Genomic DNA, 15,450 nt, shown 5'->3' on the forward strand with positions numbered 1-15,450 from the left:
CCTGCATTTTGTCGTCTCATTGAAAGGATTTTAATTCACAGCGATAAATATGTTTACTGAGGCTGTGTTTATCTGTTCAAACAATTATGAGTCTCATCATTGTGGCATCTGGAAATAGAAATAATTTTGGTAATTCTAACTCATCTAAGACGAGAACTTTGTTCTGACTTCACTTCAGTTGGGGAGGAAAAAATGTCTTTAATCAGTTTACGCAAACTTCTGATTTCAACTGGATTTCAATAACATCAACCAGATCTGGAGTTTAAAGAAACCATCAGGTTTCCAAAGAATGATCAGATTTACTTACACACACACACGCGCCCACACACACACACACACACACACACACACACACATTAAAGCTGGTGTCAGTTAGACATTTGTTTTATTATTGGTCTGTTGTACAGAATTCCTGCAGGCTTCTCGCACATCAATATGCCACTCAAGACAAGCAGCTTGTAAACATTTTGAATAAGCATCGAACTGGACAAAATAAAGCAAAAACAGTCATTCTTTAAAAACAACTTTTTACATTTCAAGGAAAAGAATCAAGACGGCAGATATGAAGAAAAAACTAAACTCCAAGACGACTGGAGGAGAGAAAAAAAGCTTTGGGATCATTTTATAGCCATTTCATAGTTTTTAATATTAAACTTACAGCAAAAATGCTTATTCCATATATCTGTTCTATGGGTTGTAGACATTTTTATAAATATTTGTGCAAGTGCCTAATTACAAATTAGTCTTTTTTTTCCCATACAAACTGTAAAACTTTAGATTTAGCTCCTTTTGTTCTTATAAAATACAAGTGCATAATGAAGTCCTCCCTTTACGGGGAAAAATACATTTCTTTAGTCATCAAAGGAAATCCTAGAAAAGTGACAGAATCCAATATGACAGGAATCCCCGACTCTTAAGTGCAAACGTCTGATCACAACATCTGCATGTACAATATCAACACGATATCAAAAAACAGTCAACATACAAAACAGACTTTGATTTTATCCCAATAAGGCTTTGATTCCTAAACAAGGAAAAAAAAACATTAATTCCCCAAAAATTACACAAAATAAAACAAGGATACAAAAAAACATGCACAAAGAGGAATATTAAAAAGCAGACACTGATTTACAAAAATAGAAATTATTCTGAAAATTCTATTGCATTACAGGAAAATAAATGGAGGTTACAATGAGTTAAAGACAGGGCTTTTTTTCTCCTTCTATATATATATATTTATCTATACACTTTCTGAGCAAACATTTAGAGGCAGGTTAAAAAGGAACATGGCCGCCGACGTGAAGCTGGTATTTTACATGCTGAGCGCTCATGTCGCTGTCTGTATGTACAGTAATGCATCCAGAATTACACCGCTGCCGAGTTTCCTCCAATTCTCTGGTTTGGTCGACATGTAAGATACGGCATCTGAAATTAAAAATAAAATCAGATAAAAAGAGCTCCGTGTGTGAGAGAGCTTAGTGAGGCTGACCTTGGGCTTGGCTGCTGTAAGGCACCGTTTCCATCTGAGTGTCCTGCACCAACCCGTCTAACCCGTCCCTGGGTTAGAGTTCGACACTTTGGTTAAAAACAGAACACACCTCTGTGTTGTTTTTTTCTTTAATCCAAGTACGGTGTAAACAAGCGCCACACACGCTTTCAATGTTAGATAGCATAGAGAGGCGGGGAGTCCCTCTGGAGTCTGCGTCAGACTTATGGCTTTAAAGTCGGGTAAAACGCATGGAGTGGGAATCAGGTGGCTGATGGGTAGGCAGCGGGGAAATGTTCACAACCGAAACATCACCAGCCAATCAGAAGGAGAGAGTGATGCAGCACTGTCACTCTTTCTGGTTGCATCGAGATCTTGAATACCGATTAATTGGATGAATTGGTTATTGAAATAACTGCAAGCTGATTTAGTAATCGATTAATCGTTAGCTCGAGTATACGGATCCAAAAAAAGGAGTTTGCTGAAAGAACTATGGAGTCAGAGCAGCAATTAAGTCAAAACTGTACAAAAAAATATATATACAATTCGCATTTAAGATAAAAGAAAAGAACTGTAAATGTTTTACCCAGAAACCCTAAAGTGGCCGTTTTTATTTCACCTGGTTCAGACTCTGCTAAAAATAGCACCTTGGCTACCCATTTATTAACTACACTGAAAAAAGGAGAATTGTTACATGAAATCAAATTAAGTTTGTCAAACTTAATTTATTCACGTGTGTATAACATAACTTAGATTAATATATGCATTTAGGTAAACTTAATTTGATTAAGTTCATCTTTTTAACTTGGATCAAATGTTTCACTTTTTCAGTGTGTTGATGTCAAGTCCAGCAGAATCTCCTGTTTTTTTTACATGTTTATTAAAAGTATTTTTAGTTGCAGATTCATCTATTGCTACAAATGATCCAACATTTACTAAAGAAATGCTCTTTATATATATACATTTCTAATATTGTATGGAAGTTTAATTAATAATCAGAATAATCAATACATTAATCAATAACTAAAATAATAGTTGCATCTTTGATTAAGTTTATTGATAAAATTACCCAATAAGGAACTGTTATATTATCGCTTTACTTCTTAAACTTAAATCACTTTAATCTTTGATGTAATTTTACAATGTATAGTTAAAAAATAATCTGATTGGATTTATGTGGAGATCTTGAGATTAGAGGGGCCATATAAATAGAGTGGGCCACATTCGGCCCACGGGCCTCGAGTTTGTCACCTTGGATTTTAAGCATTAAAGCTGAGAAGCAACTTTAAGCTACAAACTGGCGTCCACACAAATGATGCTCTGCTGTTGGACATTTCTGTTTCATTTTAGTCAATTCAAATAATAATTAAAAAAACAGCAAATAAAATGTTTTCTCTGATTCGCTGTTTAAATTTGGAGAATAAAACCTTAGGAAAATATATAAGGGAACAACTTTTCGGTAATATGTTTAGCTTTCCTATTCTCTGTTGAAAATATTGTCAGCTAACAGCTGACGATACATTTACATTTAAGTCGCTTTTAACCCTTTCTTGCTTCCCACAGTAAGAACTTCCACACCGAAGGATGTTGCTAGTGTCTTGACCTGACCTGATTCTGGCTGACTTCTTGGTGCATTCCCAGCTCAGCGGCAGAAAGAGGTCACAATGTTTTGGCTGACTGTTGGGCAAGCAAAGGTATTGCTAAAAAAAGAAAAAAAAAAAGAGCCATCAACAGTCTTGGCTATAATTCCATCCGTTTTGTTTGGAGCTTTTTCAACTGGAAACAGGGGGAAGACGGCAGCATCTGCTGACAAGAACGTAGAAGTTTACAGGACAGACTGAATGAACCTGGAGTTGTACAAATATGCATGTCAGTAAACAGATACTGAAGCAATAACCACGTACTAAATACCACATGTATGTAGGGATGTCCAGTGCTGAACTGGACTCAAACTAATTCTAGAACAGTGCCACTGGTGGTGGCAGCAGGAGCTACGCTAGCTCTCATTTCTTCTTCTACACTTTTGTTAATCCTTTTGGTTGAGGTGTTGCATTATTGTTAAATTACGCTTGCTTTATTTTACTTGTGGACAGCTTGAATGCATAGCCATGGCAACGACGTATTGTTTTTCCAACTCGGAGCAACTGATTAGCATCGTAAAAGCTACAATAATTCCAAGAGCAGTTGAAGAGGAGGCTTCATGATGCAGAGCAGAGAGAGGAACAGGAAGTTCAAACCCTCTCTGCTCGGTTTGGTAACCATACAGACAGGCAGAGAGTTAAAGGGGAGCGGCCAAAGCAAATGAGGTGGATTAGCAGTGTTTGGTAACTACTGATGATGTCATCCAGGACATGTCCCTGGATATCCTTTATCCAGGGACAAAAAATATTGTCTTTGTCCCTGGATATTTAGCTGTTAGCATGTCATTACAGTCATAAGACTGCCATGCAACAACTATCTTTAGTCAGAAGATTTTCTAGATTTGTTACAGGTCTGACTGCTACTGGAGATTCAACAAAATATGTTTTTAATTTGAATTTAAACGAAATGCTTCTAAGGTTCTTAACTGGATCTATAAAGATGCAACAAACAACTGCTCAGAATTTCCACAAATGGCGAGCATCAAAAAGAGTTTTTATGGTATTAATTTTTTTACAAAATTATAGGGAGACATTTCAACCACAGGAATCTCTGCATCCATCTTATCCTTGCAAACAGTTGCCCTGACGTGTTTTTTCCCCCTTTCTCATTTCTAAACAATATTTTAAAGACCAGCTGGTGGTGATAAAAAAAAGCTCACTCACTAACAAATGAGCCGCTTCCCTCTGTTTCCGTTCTCTGGTTTCCCGCCCCAACAAGCCGATGACACTAGTGATCCATGACAGAGAGAACTACGGCTGGATGGGTGCCTCCTGTGGCCAAAAATGCTGTATGGCTTTTCTTTCTTCCCTAAAGAAGGCAGAACAGGTCAACATGGCTGTCAGGGTGTCCACATAAGTTTCATTAAAACAAACACACACAGTGGCTTGCCTAAGTATTCACACTCCTTCCACTCTCTGAGATAAAATCCAAATGAAACACACTGAATGTTGGGATTGTATCACAGAAAAAGTGTGAAAGGAGTGTTAGAACATCTGCAAAGCACTGGAGAAACATAACTTAAGGTTCAGGTTGGATTATGGCGACAAGTCAGAGTAAGACAGAAGGGTGGAGGTGGTGTGGGTCAGGTAGTGAGCAGCTGAGGCAGGCGTATGATCAGGTTGGAGCAACAAACGACCAGAGTTGACTCAGGTCAGAAGAACCGATCTGGCAGCAAAGCCACAGCTGGAATCCCATTAGGTGTGAAGCAGATTGTGTCCGGTGCAGTTACCATGGAAATCCCTCTCTCCTTTTCATCTGCTGTGATCCCAAAATAAGCCAGACAAAATGAATGCATCAGGATGGCGAACAGAAAAGGGTCCTGAGGGCGTGAATGCCACAAGACCAAGTGAACGCTTCGCCCTCATCCGCCCTCCACACATGGGTCTGGGCCGTGTCTACGTTTTCTGGGGGTCTGGGGAAATGGGTCCGGGTGTGTTGGTCCCATCCAGGCTCTGGACTGGGATCTGAAACTGGGAGTTCAGGACCGACGGGAACTGCGACAGAAAAGGAAATGATGGTGTTCAGTTTTAGAGCACAGAGAAACAGGAAGTTGAGCTGGTTCCACACACACACCTGGAACAGGTGGGCTCCCTGACGTCTGGTGGCTGGGCTGAGGGGAGCGACGGGACTGAGCGTGCTCCAGAAGTGGATGTTGGACAGCAGAGGACTGGGAGTCAGCAGGAGGGTTGGAGTCTGGGAGAGACAGAAACATTGACTGTTAAAGCAGCATAAACTACCAACCTGAAAACAGATTCACAAACTTTACAGCCCATCCAGGCTCTGGACTGGGATCTGAAACTGGGAGTTCAGGACCCAGTTTCGCTGCACCGATTTCATCCATTTTGGGAGATCAGCCAACGTTTACATGTAAAATATGTTCCTGTCTAGATCCGCAGAGCCTGGAAAATCTGCCACTGTTCCCTTTTTCCACCCACCAGCTCACATCTGCACGTCCACGGTTAACAAGTCACCCCACTGTTCCCAGTTTAGCAACTTTGTCATCATTTTTAGCAAAGTTTCATACACACACATAAAATCTGATTCGGCAGGTCAGGTCTGGAAACTGCAATCGGTTCAACCATAAAACTCTATCATGGTTTATTGGGATTTTATTAAATAAACCAACACAAAGTAGTGATGAATTGTGACTTGGATCCTTGAGCATATTCAACCTTAAACACTTAGCTGGGTGTTTGATTTTTTCAGTCACTTTTGTGCATAAAAACTGTCAAAACTTTCTGGGATGTGCGCTACCATTAAAATGATGAGTGAGGAATAGTAGTTTCTCTCTAAATATTTGAGAAATCTGGAATCTATTTTGTATTCAGCTCCTTTACTCTGATACAATGAAGATAATTTAGAAAAACAATGTGAATAGCTTTTGAGACAGAAAAGTGAGTATCCCTGGTGGTGGTGGCAGCATCATGATGCGGGATGCTTTTATTCAGCCAGGACAGGGGAGCTGGTTGATGGGAAGATGGATGGAGCTGGAAACAGACTTGAGGAAACTTGTTTAAGGTGAGAAAAGACTTGAGGTGGAGGTTCGCCTTCCAGCAAACTAAAAGGAGCTGCACACCACACTATTGAGATTTATCACCAAAATACAAAATAAAATGTGATTAAATATTTGAACACATCTCGATTCCACTGAACAAGTAAACACTACTTTGTGTTGATCAATCGCATATCACAAGATTTTAGTTTTACATTTCAGTAAAAAAATAAAATAAAATTAATTAAAATTCTACTATTAATAATAGTAAGAACACAAACATTTACCCACCACACACTCCCTAATGTTAATCAGTACTAGTCTAATCATAGTAACATTACATAGCAATGATACTAGTTGTTCGGTATGTGAGCTGTTCTCTGCTTATTGAAGCCACAGGCTATCAGATTAATATCGGCAGTTTAATTAGTCTGGCTATCGGCTGCCCTGCGCTGGCTGTTTATCCTCCTCATAAAAATGTCAGCACTCATAGCTTGTTGTAAATGATTGCTGCAAAACGCCATTATATCAACAGAGCAACAGCTGGCACAGAATATCCTACTGGTCTGTCTCCTCAGGACCAGTGGGGTTGGGACCGGCTCTGAGGCAGAACCTAACGTAGAAAGTCCAAGGTGAGGACAGATACGGTCAGCGGGTCGGCGCAGGCTGCTCTCTGTTCCATATTAGGACAGAAATGGGCCGGTGGGTTTGGAACTGTCTTCCATTTGAAGTGGGGCACAGACGTCGACTAATCAGCTCTTTAGCATTTTTGCTAACTTTGAAAAGGTTTAGCACACTTAGTTTCCCTTAAATGAACGTTTCTGGACAAATTCTAAAGCGGTAATTTACTTAGCTGCTTTGTAAAACTTTAGTTGAGAAAAGTTTTACATTTGCAAGGAACGACGTGTTATGTACTAGTTAGTATCCACCATCTAACCGCCACAGGGATGTACGACCTATAGCAGCACTGCTACAGACGCAAGTCAGGATAACCTAACCCGGTCTAACTAAAAGCTTTATTAAAAAATAAAGTTTTAAGCCTAATTGTAAAATCAGACAAGGTGTCTGCCTCACAGACTAAAACATATATCATCCATTCGCAGATTACAGGCGTCTAAAACCTTTTTTTCTAAACTGTTTTCCCAGTTTTTCCAACTAGAACCACATTTTTCCGCCTCCTCCAAACACACAGCTGAGGTCCAACTGTGAAGGTTCCTGTGTGGAGTGGAGGATGAGAAGAGGAAAGTGAAAATAAAGAGGTTTTGCACCTTCAAATGTGTTTGCGGAGGAAATGTGACAAAAAAAAAGTTTGTGAGAAATATTTGTTTCTTCAGAGCATCTTGTGAAAAGAAGCAGCAACATAAGATAGAAAACACTTTGTTATTCCAACTTTCTGCAGTGCAATACAGGGTTGAAAAGCAAGAATTATCATGCAAGATATTGGAAAACCACAAAATTGTGATACCTATTGCTGAATAATCAACTGAAATTAACACAGAATCTCCTGATTTGTTTTCTTTGTTATGTTTTGTGTTGATGCTGCGAAAAGTAGAGTTTCAGCTTTAAAGTCCATCACAGGCAAACAACTGAGAGCTAAATGTTGGTCCTCTCCATATGTGAGCCGACAGGGAGCTTGAGCTGGAAGTCATGACCAGGTCTGACCTGAACAAGCAGATCTAATCCACCCAGACACACCACACAGCGCCGCCACCAGTTAAACAGCCAAAAGCAAGGAGACGTTACTGCAGCTCTACTGCCCCCTGCTGCTCACCTGGGAGCTGCAGTGTCACTTTCATACAGTCAAATTTGGCTTGGAACTATTTGGACACACTTTAAAGTGGGTTTAGATTGAGTTCCCACATTCAAAGACATGTTGTTGTTTGTTTGTTTTTAATAGTAATAATAATAATAATAAAAATAATAATAATAATAATAATTAGAAAACTATTAACTGGTTGCGTTTTGAAATTAATTGTGAGAAAAAGGTGTTGACTTGTCTTCGTTTAGATGTCCAGCAGTTGAAAGATGTCTGAAAGTAAAACAGGAAAGTGGATGAGAGCAAGAAACTGTTAAAACTTTGGGCTTTCTGACATAAAATGGGACCATGACAGATAAAGCGGGTAATATAGGTTCATATCCTGTCCAACATCCGTGAAAAACAATGTGAGAAAAGAGTAAATAAAAGAAATATCTGGTTGTATAAGTGTAAGAAACTGACTGAAATATGTCAGTTTCTTACAGTCTGACTGAAGAAACTGACTTCAGCTAATTTCGATTTGTGCAATTTTATGGTTAAAGCAGCGACTGACAGTAAAGAGCTCTTTCTTAACGCCCAGTACTGGCTTTGTGCCAAATAAATCATAGAATTGTAATCCAAAAGTTGAATTTTGGTTTTATTGGATTAAAAAAAATAGAAAAAAGAAATGCACCCTTCAGGCCAGATACTGATATCTTTTTTTCCACTCTAATGTCTGACCTGTCCACTTTTATAAGCTCTGATTTGATTATTTTAACTACAGTTTTGATCTATTTACACTATTTATACATGCTGCCTCACTGAGATCCAAGATGTCATTTACAACAGAGATGTGTAACAAAGAAATGTTATTTGTCAGCTTGGCTTTAACTCCAAGCAGTAAACACTGATCAGAAAAGAGCACAGAGTGCTGCAGGTTCAAGTCCAGCAGGAGCTTTGAGTCAGACTGAAGAATGAACTTTAACATTGCACCAGAAAACTGACTCAGAGAAGTTGGATTCAGAGCAAACCATCACACTACCACCTCATGGACCATCGGCATTCACTCTGCTTGCTGCTGATTGGTTGAACCCCCAGCAGTAGTGATAAAGTAGACAGTGGATGGTTTCCACTTAACGCATATTAAGGTATATTTGGTGATTGGTCTGTTAAAATTGTGAGTTATGAGCATTTTAAAGGGGGTCTCAAGTATTTATGGATTTTCAGCATTTTGCACTTTATTATATTTTTATCTTCAAACAGATTTGTTTGTTTCTTCCAGCCTGAGCTCAGAGGATTGCCGAGAGGTTTTGCTGTCACACTGACACGGTGCCAGCTCAACCTCTATGCTGATCACTCTGCAACTTTACACCAGTAGAAACCAGCCTGGTAGTTTGAAAAACTTTATGTTTGCTTTAATTTACCCATCTGTTTTGTTTCCACGTTTATAAATCCAATTATCGCAGAGAACAGCAAATACTCATAAAAACAAAAAAATAGAACTAGGCAGATATACGCTACTAAGTTATAGAAAATGTCCAACTTCATTTAATTCAGTCTGACTCAACACCTTCCAAAAGTCTTCACAAACCTTTAACTTAAAGATCTATGGAGTGCAGTGGCTTTGTCCTCAGCGCTTTTCAAAAAAAGCGGTAGATTTGTTCTACCTCTGCAAAATGGTGAAAACTTTTCTGACAAAAAAAAAAAAAGGATTAAAAATCTTCAGCAAAACTGCAATCGGTGCACTTGGAGACACCGCACACTGACATCGGCTATAATGTGATAAACATGGCAACGCGGCAGTATAGAGGCGTCTCACCTGGAGCATTGCTGGTGTGAGTGAGGCAGTGGGCAGCGAGGGGCTGCACAGGTTCATGGGGGAGAACTCGGACGTGGTGACGAGCAGAGCGGGCGGACTGAGCTGCAGGACCTTTGGCGTTTTACGGGTTTTTCCCAGAGCCTGAGCGCTTCCCGCAGTGTTGCTGTTCACCGAGGACGAACTGGTCTCAGTGTCCACCAGGCTGGGCTCGTCTATACATACGCTGATGCTGCCATCCACCTGCTGGACACACAACAGGTTCCTTTAAGAACATGGGTCACACCTCAGTCTATCAGATATGACAGCCACACAGGAAGATCTGCTGGTTTAAACAAACTCATAAATACGGTCAACATTAATCTGTTATCTTAATCTAGAAGTTGGGCAATATGGACTTAGATTTATCACAATATTCTGTGGAACTGCTATAATGATAAAAGTGAGAATAAGAATTATTTACCACTTTTTTAGGTAACTGCATGGCTGTGACTGCATGGCACAAACACAAGTAGTGCTCTTGAAAAACATGATTGTAACACGCCTCTTCAGGCGCATGAAGAGGACTCCAGGCGTGGTAAAGAAGTGTGATTTATATCACTAAACTGCACACATACTTCCAAGGTTATTGATACTTTCACCGAGCAAATAGTGAAGAAAGTAGTAAAACTAGCAATTAAAGATGCACCCATTTGATATCAATATCTGCATCAGTCCTGATATTGAAAAATGATCTAGATTGGTTATCAGTGACAAGGTGCCTGATGCAAAAGGTCAGATCTATTCAGTATAATTCTATGCTTTGTGCTCTGAGCGACATCATGCGTTTTTTTTTAATTATATTTAGAATTCCTAATTACACTTTCTGAATCATTTGAAAGAAGGTTTGTTAGTTTATTTTTACATTTGACCATTGTTTAGTCAGTTTGAGTTTATTATTTATTTTCCATTGGCTGTTACTGACTAAAAGAATTAAAGTCGTTTTGTTTTTACATGTTTGACCAAGCTTATTAATCTATTTGTGTGTTCTAGTGTGCTATACTGGTGCAGTTAGCAAACATTTTAAGTTAATTCAGCTGTTTTTCTATGTTTTTTCTATACTAGATCAGGACCAGCCGATACTAAACCTTGTATTGGTATCAGAAGTAAGAGAAGTAGATCCGTACCTCCCTGCTAACAATCCCAACAATTCAAACAGTTTTAGGGGTTTTACAATTTTTTTTTACAGTTTTACCATTTTTTCTTATTGATTCAAATTGTCAATGATTTGAATTTATTGTGAGAACTATAAATCAAAATGAAAAGACGCTAATCAGGATAAGTGATAAATAATATGATAAATGCTCTGTCCTGTGTAGATGGATGTAGAGATGTCTGCAGCAGTGTACTGGCCTTGTCGTTTTGCTGGGTCTCTGGTGTCTCCAGAGCAGCCGGTTCAGTGGACCCAGAGCCCCCCGACTCGCCGTCACTGCTGGTCATGTTTCCCTCCTGAGCGGCCTCCGGTGCCGCGCCCAGGTCCGGTAGGCCCAGGCCGGGTTCTGACTGCCGGCTGTGCTCCAGTGAGTAGACGGACTGAGGCTGCAGGGAGGAGTGTGTGTTGATGAGTTCGGCCCTCTGAGGCGGAGCCTGCAGCGAGTCCAAGCCACTCAGGGTGGTCTCCATGGCGACCGGAGGAGGCGGCGCGGACAGCGGCTTTGGCGGGCTGTTTCCGAACTTGATGACTGACGGCAGAGCGGCTGCTGGAGGCACCTGCAGCAGAGACGGGGTCTCCTGGCTCAGTTGGGAGGCAGCCCTCCGCTCAGCCAGCTTCTCTGCAGGGTTCTCCACCTTGATGGACTTGAAGAGCTGCCGGCCGTTGGGCAGGGAGTTGAGATGAAACGAAGTGTAGAGGCCGGAGTGGATGTAGTCGTTTCTGTTGGACTGCTTGGTGCTGGAGCCCAGAGCGGCTGGACCCGACCCCACCTTGGAGCGGTCGGCAGACTCCGCCTCCAGCAGAACGCTGTCCAGCCTCTTAGCGGCGGCAGGGAGGACTCCGCCCGCTCCGTCGTCCCCCCCGTCCATCCGGGCAGCAGCGTCTCCTTTCAGGATGTCAGGGTAGGACACAAAGCGGTAGACGAACTTCTGGCCGTTCACCTTCTTTATGATGTTCTACGAGACAGAGCAGACGGAGCAGAGTGAGTCGGCAGCACCGCCCTGTGTGCGGGGCAGCTGGGTGCTTCCTGTCTGCACCAAGCCCAAAGCCACAGACGTCCCAGAGTACCATGGCTCAACGCCCACAGGGTCAAACCACAGGCAGGGTGGGCACCAGTCTACAGAGCTACTTACTTTAGAATTCCTCTGCACTGGTGGTGCAAGAAAAAACAGAAATAATTTAGGAAATTCTGACGTTTGGTCGGACTGAACTACAGGCAGTGAGAAGAAGAAAGGTGGATGACAAGTCATTTCATTCAGTGTATGTAAACTTCTGGTCTCAACTGTATGCAAGCTGCCATTCCTTTCTTGTTGCTGTGAACCAATAGGATCAGAATATTTTCACACATTTTAAGCGTAAACTCCTAAATGGTCATGAAAAAAAATTGTGGGATTTTTTTTTTCTCTTTGGCATGAAACTCCCCTGATTGACCAGCTCCTGTGTAGAGGTCAGAGGTCACTGGAGCATACCTTGTCATAGTAGTACCTCAGCGCCCTGCTGAGCTTGTCGTAGTTCATGTTGGGCTTGTTCTTGCGGGCTCCCCAAAGTCGGGCCACCTCCTCGGCCTGCAGCAGCTTAAACTCTCCTTCCTCATTGGTCCAGCAGATGAGCTGCTCGTTGCTGGAGTCCAACAGGAGCTGGAGCAGGAACTGCCACAGGGTGACAGAGTTGTCCATGTTGCTTACTGAGGGAAAAAAAAAAAGAAAACACACACCAGACACACAATCAGACACTAAAGCTAACACTATTTAGAACGTTAAATGGAGTCACTGCCAATCAGTTCCGCAGCACCGTCTGCTAGAAGTTTTTCCCCCACAAGACTCCCACACTGAAGGAAGGTGATGCAGTGATAGAGGAACCTGTTCAATCAATACCAGTTGGGGTTTGTGGAGTACAGGATTAAGTCAGATAACTCTAAAAATGCCAGGTCGCAAAATTGTCATTTTTGCAATTTTTACCAAACTGAGATCTTTAAAATTAAAAGCGTGCCGAATGATCAGCACCGATTTCCTTAAGTTTATGTGATTGGCCAATTCTTATCAGGGTTTTAATAGTTTGGGGTTTTTCGATATAGTTTAGTTTTATTTTGCTGTGACTTTTTGTTTGTAAAATTCAGTTAGTTTTAGTCAGTTTTTGATGTGTTTGCTAGTTTTCATTAGTTATTATCAGTTGAACGTTTAGTTTTTAGTAGTTGAATGCTGTTTCTTTAGAGTAGTAGTTTTAGCTTTTCATGCTTTGACCATTTTGAATTCTGCACTTAAAAATTAACCAGAGTATTGTATTGTGATTATGTATACATCATTGGGTAATGAATACCCGTCAGTACATACCATTTTAAAAAAGTTATTATCACCGAACAGCCAACTGATTCTAGACGTTTGCTGTTGCCTTTAGGTGGACTAGCATAAGAACCGCCAGGAGGAATGTGGAGTGCCGTAATTTGCAGACAGCTGACGTAAACTGCCGGTGTGGAGAAAAAAAAAATCTATTTCACATCAGTTCAAAGGATTATTAAACAGATTAATGAAGACAAAAACAAAGTTAGTTTTATAAATGCACAATATAGTTCTAGTTAGTTGTAATTGTTCCCCCACTACTTACCGATTTTGCATTTAGCAACAAAATCTTTTTCTCAATTTCAGTTTTTGTTATTTCTTGTTAACTATAATAACCTTGATTCTTAAATGTCAAACCAATCTTATCTTCCTTCACCAATATTTGAAAATCAGCCACGGTTTACATCAGTCTCCCAATGTTACCAACTTAACAATTTTGGAGCTATATTTTGCTACTTTTCAAACCACCTTTCTCAACTTTTTTCATTAAAAAAACCCTGCTGCAATATTATATGAGAATGTTGTGTTTCCCTTCCTAGTTTGCATGTGTTTGATAGGTAGAGGTAAATCAGATTTTCAGTATTTCATCCGACACTCACTGATCAGAACTGATAGAGAAAAAACTGTTTCTGATTTCTGACTGATGATTGGAGAAATCTCAAATTAACCCCTCTGAGAAACTCAAAAAGCAAAGAGATAAACAAAAGCAATTTGACATTGACCCCTACTCTTAGGCAGATATCCACGACATGATTTCTGTGACCTGCAGATTCTAATTTTGGTCATTTCCCCAACGCTATTACACCAAAAGAGAGGGGAAAAGACTGATGCAAGTTTCAAGCGATTTTTAATCCAACAGAAAATTAAGGTATGACAAAATCCCATCTATTTATACAAAACTCATTTTTTACTAAGATTCAAACAAAATACTAAAAACGGAGGGAATTCTTAGTTTTAATGGGTTAGCATTATTAGTATTTGATCTACTTATAACTGATCAGAGCCAATCAATAACACCATTTTAAAAAATGCTTGTTGGGTCAGTTCTCTACCAGAATGTAAGTAAACAAAACGATTATGTCCTTTGACAGGACAGACGATGATACAGAGTCACCGTAACTAAACCTGCTGTCAGACATTCCATACAATATTATTATAATCATTCATTTTTGAATGGTGTCTCTGGTATTTTCGCTGCTGCATCAGAACATGACTTCTACTTTGACAGGATCCGTCAACATCTAGATGTTTAAGCTTCTTGGAATAAATCTGGCCTGACTCATGCGACATGCTTGGATGGAGAACACCCAACCCACACACACACACACGATCCAATCTGTCTCACACTGTCATGTTAAAAGCGCCGATATCAGAGGAAAATAGGACAGTGAGAAAAACTGCAGTCGGAGAAGAAGATTACCACAGAGGGTTACATAACATATGACACTGATTGAAACCCTCATCTGTAGATATAGGGATGAAGTGCTGAACGGAATGGCAGATTTAGTGCACAGTTATATCAATAGGTTTTAAAGTGGAGCGATTTGTTCATGCTGTCAGGCAGCTCCCCACTGTGCAGAACAGAGACCACTTGTTGATGGAGAGCCCTTGGATAGTTTCGGTACAGCTAACACTGCAAAAGGTTTTCTTGGGCGTCAATTAATGTCCCAAATTAAAGCTCGAGCAGCTGGTGTCGCCTCCAGCGCGCGCGTACACACTGCTGAGGTGTCAAACAAATGAAAGCGCCGACGTTAATGAAAGCTAGCTTTTAAGTTAGCTCAAGGCTAGCTCCAAGTTAGCTCCTGTGCTAAGGTTACCTCGCTCGAAGAGCCCGCTGAATTTCTGAGTCGTCGAGCCGCGTCCAGGTGTTCCTCTGTCATCTCTGGGAAGCTCCTACAGCACCGTGGGTCAGGAAACGGGGTCCTAGCAAAGGGTTGAGCGCATTCCCACTCAGGAATTCAGATTTAAAAGCATCTGGATCTTACTGACGGTGTATCGTTTGACCAGGAACTGATGTTGCGTTCAATGTTCTGCGTATAAACGTAATCCGACAACTTTCTTTACAGACTTCGTGGGTGTGAAGTCCTTCCATACAGAAGCTGCTTGACAAATGTGGTTAAGTCAAAGAAGATAAGACAAGAATAGCGTCTCGAGTATAACTATTTTCAGTAGGATTATGAAATAGAAGGTTATTTGGCGATCTCATCAGTTTCACTGGTTTGACGTTGTTTTCGCTCTGAACGACTGTAAGA

The 15,450-nt window shown here is 40.7% G+C and overlaps 1 protein-coding gene across 3 annotated transcripts; it reads right to left on the minus strand.

Annotated features, from left to right (window-relative positions):
• Nucleotides 1-363: 363 nt before the first annotated feature.
• Nucleotides 364-15,246, minus strand: elk4 (ETS transcription factor ELK4). Of its 3 annotated transcripts, XR_001776638.1 has the most exons (7): nucleotides 15,016-15,246; nucleotides 12,332-12,546; nucleotides 11,063-11,818; nucleotides 9,674-9,916; nucleotides 5,201-5,320; nucleotides 1,490-5,121; nucleotides 364-1,425 (listed from the first exon to the last, which is right to left on the minus strand). XR_001776638.1 is itself a non-coding variant. In XM_008410256.2 (6 exons), the coding sequence occupies exons 2-6, from the start codon at nucleotides 12,536-12,538 to the stop codon at nucleotides 5,023-5,025; spliced, it is 1,422 nt and encodes a 473-aa protein (XP_008408478.1). In that variant the 5' UTR covers nucleotides 12,539-12,546; nucleotides 15,016-15,246; the 3' UTR covers nucleotides 364-5,022. The 3 variants fall into 3 exon arrangements, 2 of the variants coding, with proteins under 2 accessions (XP_008408478.1, XP_017160465.1); XM_008410256.2 differs by having other exon boundaries at nucleotides 364-5,121; nucleotides 9,674-9,913; XM_017304976.1 differs by having other exon boundaries at nucleotides 364-5,121.
• Nucleotides 15,247-15,450: the final 204 nt, after the last annotated feature.

This window comes from Poecilia reticulata, linkage group LG5 (assembly GCF_000633615.1).
Source record: "Poecilia reticulata strain Guanapo linkage group LG5, Guppy_female_1.0+MT, whole genome shotgun sequence".
NCBI classification, from domain to species: Eukaryota; Metazoa; Chordata; class Actinopteri; order Cyprinodontiformes; family Poeciliidae; genus Poecilia; species Poecilia reticulata.